General features: G+C 43.0%; 1 protein-coding gene across 4 annotated transcripts in view; it reads left to right on the top strand.

Annotated features, from left to right (window-relative positions):
* Positions 1 to 12,060, top strand: part of SLC25A30 (solute carrier family 25 member 30) — a 104,799-nt gene that overhangs the window by 77,161 nt on the left and 15,578 nt on the right. For all 4 annotated transcript variants that reach the window (XM_059995469.2, XM_059995466.2, XM_059995467.1 and 1 more), the window contains exons 2-3: positions 8,309 to 8,430; positions 9,955 to 10,102. In XM_059995469.2, coding sequence (XP_059851452.1) covers positions 8,309 to 8,430; positions 9,955 to 10,102 — 270 coding nt within the window. The remainder of the gene's footprint in view (positions 1 to 8,308; positions 8,431 to 9,954; positions 10,103 to 12,060) is intronic.

Below are 12,060 nucleotides of genomic sequence, written 5' to 3'. Positions count from 1 at the left end.
GAGATGGCGGTTGTACAAAATTAGAATGTACTAAGTGCCACTGAATTATTTGCTAAAATGGTTTATTTTATTTTTGTTTGTTTGTTTTTGCCTGTACCGTGCGGCTTGTGGGATCTTAGTTCCTCGACCAGCGGACCAGGGATTGAACCCTGGCCCGGTGAGTGAAAGTGCCCAGTCCTAACCACTGGACCGCCAGGGACTTCCCTGGTTTATTTTGCAGTACGTGAATTTCACCTCAGTAAAAAAACTTTGGGAAAAAGTACGAATACTATCTTTGTATACTGTGTATTGGAAAAATTAATTATAACTGTTTAGATTGACTACCTTCTGACTATATTTTTCTCTTAAGACTTTTCTCTTAAAGCACATTTTCATTGTTTCTAAGGTACATCTTATCAGTAGTACCTTTTCCAAGGTGCTTGGTAATATTTTCTCCTTAATTAAAATGCCATCACTCCTTTTTGATCATGTACAGCCTCAGGTGGTAGCAGAAAGAACACTAAACTTGGGATCAAAGCATTTGGGTGTTGGAGGTCCACTTCTGCCCCGTCAGCCATGTGGCCTTGGACAAGTTGCCTTCCTGAAACTGGGTTTCCTTGTCTCTTTTTCTGTCCTATCCCAAACTTGAGGGGGGATCCACTGAAATCATTTATGTTGAACACTTTTGTAACGGCAAGTTACAGTGCTTCCAGACGCTAACGTTATGTAGTTATTTTGCCTTTTTTTTTTTTTTTTTTGCGGTACGTGGGCCTCTCACTGTTGTGGCCTCTCCCATTGCGGAGCACAGGCTCCGGACGCGCAGGCTCAGCGGCCATGGCTCACGGGCCTAGCCACTCCGCGGCATGTGGGATCTTCCCGGACCGGGGCACGAACCCGTGTCCCCTGCATCGGCAGGCGGACTCTCAACCACTGCGCCACCAGGGAGGCCCTGTTTTGCTTTTTAACTTGGACTCGGCAAAACCCAAGAATGGGTTGAGGACAGTAATGAATTACTGGATTTATTATTAATGTGTTTTATAGTCTGTAACTTATAGTGTTAATCGTTCCCTTAGTTATGAATTTAGTAAGGCTGAGAATTAAGCACAGATATTAAACTTTTTCAAGGCTAATAGATGAGTTTTGGGGAGCAGGACTTGTTCTTTGGTACTGAAATACATAAAACATGATGATTTTTTAAGTTCCATGCTCAGGGAGCCTTCTACCTTAGTCATGTGTAACCACTCTGAATTTGGTTAATGTCTGTAGATGAGGAACAGGTATCTGTATGTCTGTTAGGGTCCTTTTTGAGTTCCTTTGTTTTCTGTTGGTGTAAGGAAGCCCCTTGGCCATCTTGTGAAGTGACGTTCTTGGCAGTGGTGACTTGTGGTAGGTCTCCTGGGAAATACAGACTTGGGAACACTCCCAAACGTGCGAAGTAAAAACATTGGGCATATTGCTTGCCAATGACTATAGTAAATTAGGATTTTATTTTAAACTGACAAGAATTAGAGTTGATAGTATATACAGAGAAGTGTGCTAATTTCCATGTGTCTCCTGTTAATTGGCGCAAGGCCAGATTTGCCGACGGAAATCGCATAAAACTGCAGAACACGGAATGAATGTGGGGGGCCTGGCTGTGGCAGGTGCGTGCATATATGTCACAGTGAGTGAGGACCTATACAAGGAAAGGAGGATGGAAGGAACATTTGTGTCTTTTTTTTTTAATAGATCTTTATTGGAGTATAATTGCTTCACAATATTGTGTTAGTTTCTGTTGGACAACAAAGCCCTTCGGCCATATGCATACACATGTCCCCATATCCCCTCCCTCTTGAGCCTCCCTCCCACCCTCTCTATCCCACCCCTCCAGGTCCTCGCAAAGCACTGAGCCAATCTCCCTGTGCTGTGCTGCTACTTCCCACCAGCCAACTATTTTACATTCCGTAGTGTATATATGTCGATGCTACTCTCACTTCACCCCAGCTTCGCCCTCCCACCCCGTGTCCTCAAGTCCATTCTCTATGTCTACCTCTTTATTCCTGACCTGCAACTAGGTCATCAGTACCATTTTTTTTTTTTTTAGATTCCATGTTATATGTCAGCATATGGTATTTGTTTTTCTCTTTCTGACTTACTTCACTCTGTATGATAGACTCTAGGTCCATCCACCTCACTACAAACAACTCAGTTTTGTTTCTTTTTATGGCTGAGTAACACTCCATTGTATATATGTGCCACATCTTCTTTATCCATTCATCTGTCGACGGACATTTAGGTTTGTTCCATGTCCTGGCTGTTGTAAATAGTGCTGCAATGAACATTGTGGTACATGACTCCTTTTGAATTACGATTTTCTCAGGGTATATGGCCAGTGGTGGGATTGCTGTGTCATGTGGTAATTCTATTTTTAGTTTTTTAAGGAACCTCCGCACTGTTTTCCATAGTGGTTGTATCAATTTACATTCCCACCAACAGTGCAGGAGGGTTCCCTTTTCACCACACCCTTTCCAGCATTTATTGTTTCTAGATTTTTTGATAATGGCTATTCCGACTGGTGTGAGGTGATAACTAATTGTAGTTTTGACTTGCACTTCTTTAATAATTAGTGACGTTGAGCATCTTTTCATGTGCCTCTTGGCCATCTGTATGCCTTCCTTGGTGAAATGTCTATTTAGGTCTTCCGCCCATTTTTTAACTTGATTGTTTTTTTGATATTGAGCTCTATGAGCTGTTTGTATATTTTGTAGATTAATCCTTTGTTGTTTCATTTGCAAATACTTTCTCCCATTTTGAGGGTTGTCTTTTTGTCTTGTTTATGGTTTCCTTTGCTGTGCAAAAGCTTTTAAGTTTAATTAAGTCCCTTTTGTTTATTTTTGTTTTTATTTCCATTACTCTAGGAGGTGGGTCAAAAAAGATCTTGCTGTGGCTTATGTCAAAGAGTGTTTTTCCTATGTTTTACTCTTAAGAGTTTTATAGTGTCTGGTCTTAATTTAAGTCTTTAATCCATTTGGAGTTTATTTTTGTGTATGGTGTTAAGTAGTGTTCTAATATCATTCTTTTACATGTAGCTGTCCAGTTTTCCCAGCACCATTTATTGAAGAGTCTGTCTTTTCTCCACTGTATGTTCTTGCCTCCTTTGTTGTAAATTAGGTTCCCCTATGTGCGTGGGTTTGTGGGCATTCTATCTTGTACCATTGATCTATATTTCTGTTTTTGTGCCAGTACCATACTGTCTTGATTACTGTAGCTTTGTGGTATAGTTTGAAGTTGGGGAGACTGATTCCTCCAACTCCATTTTTCTTTCTCAAGATTGCTTTGTCTATTCGGGGTCTTTTGTGTTTCCATATGAATTGTAAAATTTTTTGTTCTAATTCTGTGAAAAATGCCATTGGTAGTTTGATAGGGATTGCAATGAATCTGTAGATTGCTTTGGGTAGTGTAGTCATTTTCATAATATTGATTCTTCCAATCCAAGGACATGGTATATTTCTCCATCTGTTTATGTCATCTTTGATTTCTTTCATCAGTGTTTTATAGTTTTCTGAGTACAACTCTTTTGCCTCCTTAGGCAGGTTTATTCCTAGGTATTTTATTCTTTTTGTTTCAGTGGTAAATGTGAGTGTTTCCTTAATTTCTCTTCCTGATTTTTTGCTGTTGGTGTATGGGAATGCCAGAGATTTCTGTGCATTAATTTTGTTTCCTGCAACCTTACCAAATCCATTGATTAGTTCTAGTAGTTTTCTGGTAGCACCTTTAGGATTTTCTATGTATAGTATCATGTCATCAGCAAGCAGTGACAGTTTTACTTCGTCCTTTCCAATTTGTATTCCTTTTATTTCTTTTTCTTCTCTGATTGCCGTGGCTAGGACTTCCAAAACTATGTTGAATAATAGTGGTGAGAGTGGACATCCTTGTCTTGTTCCTCATCTTAGTGGAAATGCTTTCAGTTTTTCACCATTGAGTATGATGCTTGCTGTGGATGTGTCATATATGGCCTTTATTATGTTGAGGTAGTTTCTCTCTGTGCCCATTTTCTTGAGAGTTTTTATCATAAATGTGTGTTGAATTTTGTCAAAAGCTTTTTCTGCATCTATTGAAAGCATATGTTCTTATTCCTTAATTTGTTAATGTAGTGTATCACATTGATGTGTGTATTTTGAAGAATCCTTGCATCCCTGGGATAAATCCCACTTGATCATGGTGTATGATCCTTTTAATGTGCTGTTGGAATCTGTTTGCTAGTATTTTGTTGAGGATTTTTGCATCTATGTTCATCAGTGATATTGGTCTGTAATTTTCTTTTTTTGTGATATCTTTTTCTGGTTTTGGTATCAGGGTGATGGTGGCTTCGTAGAATGAATTTGGGAGTGTTTCTCCCTCTGCAATTTTTGGAGGACTTTGAGAAGGATCAGTGTTAGCTCTTCTCTAAATGTTTGATAGAATTCGCCTGTGAAGCCATCTGGTCCTGGACTTTTGTTTGTTGGAAGATTTTTAATTATGGTTTCAATTTCATTACTTGTGATAGGTCTGTTTATATTTTCTAATTCTTCCTGGTTCAGTCCTGGAAAATTGTACCTTTCCAAGAATTTGTCCATTTCTTCGTGGTTGTCCATTTTATTGGCATATAGTTGTTTGTAGTAGTCTCTTATAATCCTTTGTATTTCTGCAGTGTCAGTTGTGATTTCTCCTTTTTCATTTCTACTTTTATTGATTTGTGTCCTCTCCCTTTTTTTCTTGATGAGTCTGGCTAAGGGTTTATCAATTTTGTTTATCTTCTCAAAGAACCAGCTTTTAGTTTTATTGATCTTCTCTTTTTTCTTAGTTTCTGTTTCATTTATTTCTGCTCTGACCTTTATGATTTCTTTCCTTCTGCTGACTTTGGGTTTTCTTTGTTCTTCTTTCTCTAGTTGTTTCAAGTGTAGGGTTAGATTGTTTATTTGAGATTTTTCTTGTTTCTTGAGGTGAGATTGAATTGCTATAAACTTCCCTCTTAGAACTGCTTTTGCTGTGTCCCATAGGTTTTGGGTTGTCATGTTTTCGTTGTCATTTGTTTCTATGTATTTTTTTATTTCCTTGATTTCTTCACTGATCTCTCGATTATTTAGTAGCACACTGTTTAGCCTCCATGTATTTGTGGTTTTTACAGTTTTTTTTCCTGTAATTGATTTCCAGTCTCATAGCATTGTGGTCAGAAAAGATGCTTGATACAATTTCAGTTTTCTTAAATTTTCCGGGTCTTGTTTTTGTATCCATGCAGTCAGTCTGTGTCTTTTGGGACATTTAATCCATTTACATTCAAGGTTATTATCGATATGTTTGTTCCTATTACCATTTTCTTAATTGTTTTGGGTTTGGTTTTGTGTGTCTTTTTCTTCTCTTATGTTTCCCCCGCTTAGAGAAGTTTCTTTAGCATTTGTTGTAAAGCTGGTTTGGTGGTGCTGAATTCTCTTAGCTTTTGTTTGTCTGAAAAGCTTTTGACTTCTTTATTGAATCTGAATGAGATCCTTGATGGGTAGAGTAATCTTGGTTGTAGGTTCTTCTCTTTCATCACTTTAAGTATATCCTGCCACTCCCTTCTCACCTGCAGAGTTTCCTCTGAAAAATCAGCTGATAACTTTATGGGGATTCCTTTGTATGTTATTTTTTGTTTTTCCCTTGTTGCTTTTAATATTTTTTCTTTGAATTTAATTTTTGTTAGTTTGATTAATATGTGTCTTGGTGTGTTTTTCCTAGGGTTTATCCTATATGGGACTCTCTGTGCTTCCTGGACTTGGGTGACTATTTCCTTTCCCATGTTAGGGAAGTTTTCAACTATAATCTCTTCAAATATTTTCTCAGATCCTTTCTTTTTCTCTTCTTCTGGGACCCCTATATTCCAACGTTGGTGCGTTTAGTGTTGTCCCAGAGGTCTCTGAGACTGTCTTCCGTTCTTTTCATCCTATTTTCTTTATTCTGCTCCTTGGCAGTTATTTCCACCGTTTTGTCTTCCAGCTCACTTACTCGTTCTGCCTCAGTTATTCTGTTATTGGTTCCTTCTAGTGTATTTTTCACTTCAGTTATTGTGTTGTTCATCTCTGTTTGTTTGTTCTTTAGTTCTTCTAGGTCTTTGTTAAACTTTCTTGTATTTTCTCATCCGTGCCTCCATTCTATTTCTGAGATTCTGGATCATCTTTACTCTCATTACTCTGAATTCTTTTTCAGGTAGTTTGCCTATTTCCTCTTCATTTATTTGGTCTTGTAGGTTTTTACCTTGCTCCTTCATCTGTGATATATTTTTTTGCCGTCTCTTTTTTTTTTATTTTTTTATTTTTTATGAGTGGGATTGTGTTCCTGTCTTAGTGGTTGTTTGGCCTGAGGCTTCCAACACTAGGGTTTGTAGGCTGTTGGGTAGAGCTGGGTCTTGGTGCTGAGATGAGGAGCTCCTTGAGACCTCACTCTGATGACTATTCCCTGGGGTATGAGGTTCTCTGTTAGTCCAGTGGTTCAGACTTGGACCTCCCACCGCAGGAGCTTCAACCCAACTCTGGGCTCGTGAACCAGGGTCCCGCAAGCCGCCTGGGGTGGCAAAAAAAAAAAAAACCAAAGTAAAAAATAAAATTTGAGTAGGAAACTAACAGACATGTTAGGAAGAATATAAAAATAAAAATATAGATGAATCAACAACTGGAAGGTGCATCTTTACCATAATAATAAATAAAGAGGAGGAGGGAAAAGAAAAAAACCAAGTGTGGGGGAAGTCCTTGGCTGTGGAGGCGGGGCCTAAGCAAGGGCGAGGTTTCGGCGGGGCCAATGCTCAGGACGCAGAGGGCTGGAAAAGGGGGGCTGTGGGGAACAGAAGGGGCCTATGCGTGCCCCCCAGCCCTGGTCTCAGAGGGCAGGGGACCTCACCTGGGAGCCCCGCAGGCTCCCCAGGCCTGAGTGGCCGGGGCAAGCACCCTCCACTCCTCTCGCTTCTCTTGCATGGCCTCTTCAGCCTGCCTCTCCTGATCTCCCCAGCCTCCCTCCTATGCCCCCAGGACCCACTTGGCCTGGATGGGGTTTGGCGGGGGCGGGGTGGGGGTGGGGGTGGGGTACCGGCCTGGGAGCTCAGCAGGCTCCCGGGGCCTGAGTGGGCGGGGCAATCGCCCTCCACTCCTCTCCCGCTGCTCCAGGAGAGTCCCTCCCGCCTGCCTCTCCTGATCTGGCCTCAGGGGCGCCGATCCTGTCTGGCCTCCGCGCCTTCTCTCCCCTCAGTCCCCCTACATCCTACTGGTTCACTTTGGGGTCCCTCCCGTCTCCTTGAGAGTCAGAGTCTCCAGGCAGGCGCACTAGTTGTGGGGAGACGCTAACTCTGCGTCTTCTCACACCACTATCTTGACTCCACCTCCCGTGAGTGTCTTTTTTGTATTTAATTTCCACAGTAGGCATGAGTAAAGGTGTGGACTCTACCCCTAATTGGTTGTATTGGCTGCTTCAACTATGATGATGATGAGGGAGAATTTAAAAACCTAGAGGTTAACAGGAAGTTTACTAGGAAGAGGGTGATGAGGCTCTGACTCCATAGTCTGCCTCGTTCCTTCATCCCGGGCCGCCTCACAGCTAGTAACATAACGTGAGTAAGAGAAGAGAGCTAACATTTATAAACTACAGGTTCATTTTGGTCATTTTAAGTAATTATCATTTTAGTTTGTGACGCTGGGTTGCAACATTTTTCTGCTTCTGTGTATCTGAAAGACTCCAGTACCTCCTGGGAGGGACTCACTAAGACAGTGGCAAGCAAATGGCAAATATTTATTAAGTGAAGAACAGATTTAAGATAACATGGACTACCCAGAAAATCACCTCCATTGTACTACACTAATCAACGCATATCAAGATATCAATATATCGGCTTATTTAAGGCCTGGGTTAGAATTAAGGCAACTGATGGAGTGAGTTGGGGTTTAGGAAATAGGGGTGCTTTCCTTTATAAGGTGAGGATCATCTTGGGAACCGTGCATGTGTGGGTGAGGGCAGGGTTCAGGGGTAGCATCTGGTAGTGCTCACTCCAAGTGAAACACGAGCTTAAAGAAGAAACTGCCTGGGGCTTCCCTGGTGGTGCAGTGGTTGAGAGTCCGCCTGCCGATGCAGGGGACACGGGTTCGTGCTCCGGTCCGGGAAGATCCCACATGCCGCGTAGCGGCTGGGCCCGTGAGCCATGGCCGCTGAGCCTGCGCGTCCGGAGCCTGTGCTCCGCAACGGGAGAGGCCGCGGCAGTGAGAGGCCCGCGTACCCCAAAAAAAAAAAAAAAAAAGAAGAAACTGCCTGTGTGAGAAGTTACAGCATTGAAACACCTTACTTTTGTGTCCAGGAAAAACCCTGTTGGAGGCTATGCGTCTGTGAACAAAGGAGAAGGGACAGCGGTGAGCATGTCAGCCCTGAACTGGAAGCCCTTCGTGTACGGAGGCCTGGCCTCCATCACAGCGGAGTGCGGTAAGGAGCCCAGGGCGAGGCCGGTCAGCTGCCTGCTGTAGGTGATGAGGCTGAAACTTATGGATGTGATCGTTGGGTGTCATAAGACTTACGGTGTGAATGTAGTTCAGGCACAGAATGTGAGATTATGAAACACTGAATCTCAGGATTCACAATTTCTTTCTTCCTTTGCGATACTTTTAAGACGAAATAGTGACTTGGGCTGCTTATTAGCAGTTTAGGGTTGAAAGTTCAGTGGGGAGACAGTTGGACCTGTTGCTCAAATGGAAGTTTCATGCATCATTGTTGGATGCCATCTGTCCTGTTCTCCTTGTCCTTTTCCCCCGCTTCATCACTGTTAACACGTTTGGCTTTAAAAGAGGTTTAGGGAGCCCCAGGGCCTTCCTGAGCCGGAGGCGAGTGACTGTCATCGTGTCATCATGTTCGAATCATGCCTGTTGTTCATGTCCTGCTGGTGACTTCCTCATCCGCTCAGCTCCAGTCAGATCCTATTTGTTCCTTTGTTTATTCCCCTGATCATTCATTCAGCACATGTTAATTGACGGCGGGGGTGGGGGGGGGGTGGGGGGGTTAGGACTCTGCACTTTCACTGCCCCAGGTCCCGGGTTCAATCCCTGGTTGGGGAGCTAAGATCCCACAAGCTGTGTGGCGTGGCCAAAACCAAAACAAAGCACATGTTGATTGAGATGCTGCCAAGTGCCAGGTGTTGGGCTGAATCGCTGCTGTCCTGGGACAGAGGCTGCCCCTGAGGAGCCAGTGGGGACCTGGGCTGAGGGGTTGAGGCACATTAACCACCGACCACTGGCTTAGGCTCCCCGTGTAGATTCGTCGCCACAGTGACTCAAGGTTACTGTGTATGGGTTTATATGTTTGGATGGACTATCTCTTAGGTACTACATTAAACGTTTTTACCTACATTAAGAGTCACTTTTAGGCTGTAACACACAGGTGAGAAATTCCTTTAGAAAACGCATTTATCTCCGTTCATGTTGAACCCCGTATCAGCCTTCACATGTGTGAAAAATAGTAACTTACGTTTTATTTGTATTTTATTATTATTATTATTATTTCTTGGCTGCACTGCGCGGCCTGCGGGATCTAAGTTCCCCAACAAGGGGTTGAACCCAGGCCCCAGGAGTGAAAGTGCTGAGTCCTAACCACAGGACTGCCAGGGAGTTCCCAGTAACTTATATTTGAAAGTGGATTTCCTGTTTGTGTAAATCATTCCATGTACCTACTTTTGATAGCAGTGCAGCCTCCTCAAATCCTAGGTAGAATAAGATGGGACATAAATAAAAATGTACAGAAAACACAGTTATGCATTTTTAAAAAGATTTAAAAAAATCTTTTGGTTCCTAATTTTTTTTTTAAATAGGAAGATTGCAGAGTATCTGCCTTTCTTATTTCTGTTTCTTAGTTTACATTATAGTCTGAATGTTTCCTCAGTAATGTATCCCTGTGTATCCTTTGTTTAGTGAAATTTCTTTCTATTAAGTGAAACATTTCCTTCTTAAAAATTTTAAGGTACTTTTCCAATTGATTTAACCAAGACACGGCTCCAGATTCAAGGCCAGAAGAATGATGCAAACTTTAAAGAAATCAGGTATCGAGGAACGTTGCATGCGTTAGTGAGGATAGGCAGAGAGGAAGGCCTAAAAGCACTGTATTCAGGGTAAGTAGACCTTCGTGTGTTTATATTTCAGTGTTGAGCTTTCAAATGAACAGACTTCACACTAAGACTTCATAGAGAAAAAATACAAGTTTGGGGTGTATTCAAGAGCAAGTAGCAATCGTTGATTTTTTTTTTTCATTTTTCATTTCAACTTTATTTTCTATATATGTGTTTTAATGTAGCGAGTGTTGTGGTGAACCTGTTTTCATTATATTCAAATACAGATAATAATACAAAAATTACATTTGTTTTAATAGCCCTTCCTCTGGGTTATTCTGAATTACTGAGGTTTTTGCTATAATGAAAATGATACGATATTCGCCATAGGTAAGAGTTGCAGTGAACAGCTTTTCTTTAATCCAACATTTAACGACCAGTGTACTGCAGGCACTGGATAGGAAAGTGTGTAAGGCGGGGTCCTGCCTATGTCAGTCAGAGGCCCTGCAGGAAACAATTCGTTTGGGTGGTTTAAAGGAAGGGAGATTAATGAAAGGGCTACTTAAGGGTTAAGGGAACGAATAAAGGATTTTGAGGTACCTAGAAACTAGCAAAATGAGAAATTGTTACCAACCCTAGGACCAGAGAGACAAGGACAGGAATGATGTTAGCAGAGCCTACTAGGGTTGGAGCCTTGAAGGACCCAACAGGAGTTGTTGAGAGATGCCTTGCTAGTTAGTGCCCAGGGAGAGGAAGAAATACCTCCACTTCTTCTCCCTCCCTCCCTCCCTCTCTCTCTCCCATCTTCAATTGGCTGGAACCAGCTGGCAGGGGAGCTGGGTGGTGTCATCCATGGCACCAGCCTCGGCACAGAGCAGCACGGAGAGGGGCGAGACTGGATCTGGGTGGACACATGGGAATCGGCAGCAGCCCCCTGCCCTGAAGGAACTGTGGTTGAATGGGGACTGCAGATGTGCAAACGGGATTACAGTGGCGTCTGCCGAGTACTAGACTCTGGTTGAGGCAGGGCATCAATCCCAGACTAAGAGGCCCTGGATCTGATCTTGAAGGACCAGGTCCAGATCCCAAACTGATGTCTCACAGCCCTTCCACCCACGGGTCCCCAAAGGTTTTTGTCTTTCAGTCGAGCCAGTCTTTTAAATGCGAGAAGTTGAACATAAAAACCATTCGATCTTCTCAAGAACGCTAACATCTGGGCCCACATTGGGTCACTTATGATAACAGTAACTGGTGTTAAGGATGCTTTCTCTGGTTTACCAAATCTCTGGCACTCACATAGCGTAGGTGTGCAATTAGACTCAGCCCGCTTCACACGCTCATAGCATCTGCCCGGTACCTGTAAATGTGTGAGTTTAGTATACCTGTGGCAGACAGAAGCCACTGAAGGGTTTTGGGTAGAGGGACTGACATGATCAGGTTTCCGTTGTAAAAAATTCCCGCCTGCCATTGGGAGAAAGAGAGACAGTGACAGTGGAAGCAGGCTGGCACATAGGAAGCAGAGACAAGGATCTGACCTGAGGAATTGTCTTGGGGATGGAGAGAAAGAAGGCAGGCTGTTTAGGGCAGAGGATCGACATAGTGTACGACCTCATACATGAGGGGTGGTGGGGAAGGAGGAGACGGGCTAGTGTCTCTGGTTCTGGCCAGTGTGCAGATGGAGGTACCATTCCTTGGTCTAGGGCACAGAAGAGGAGAGCGGATTGTTTGGAGAGGGAGGATAATTAGTTGGGTGAGACACTTGCTCTGGTGGTAGGTGTAGGACATGTGAATTGAAAAATCTGGGAAGCAGCTGGAAATGCATCTTGGGATCAGTGTTGGAAACATGAATTTAGGAGTCATCACTCTTTGGACAGTTGAAGCCATGCGAGTAGATGAGCTCATCTGGGGAGTGTGTGGAGCCGTGAGAGAAGAGAGGAAGGACAGAACTCCTGGGCCCCTCAGAGGACAGAGGTAGGATGTGCAGAGAAAGGAGAGGAATTGGAGAGAGTGAAGTTATGGCA

Source organism: Delphinus delphis, chromosome 18 (genome assembly GCF_949987515.2).
Source record: "Delphinus delphis chromosome 18, mDelDel1.2, whole genome shotgun sequence".
In the NCBI taxonomy this organism is placed as follows: Eukaryota; Metazoa; Chordata; class Mammalia; order Artiodactyla; family Delphinidae; genus Delphinus; species Delphinus delphis.
The sequence above is the reverse complement of the archived record's forward strand: the minus strand, read 5'-3'. Positions and strand labels throughout refer to the sequence as shown.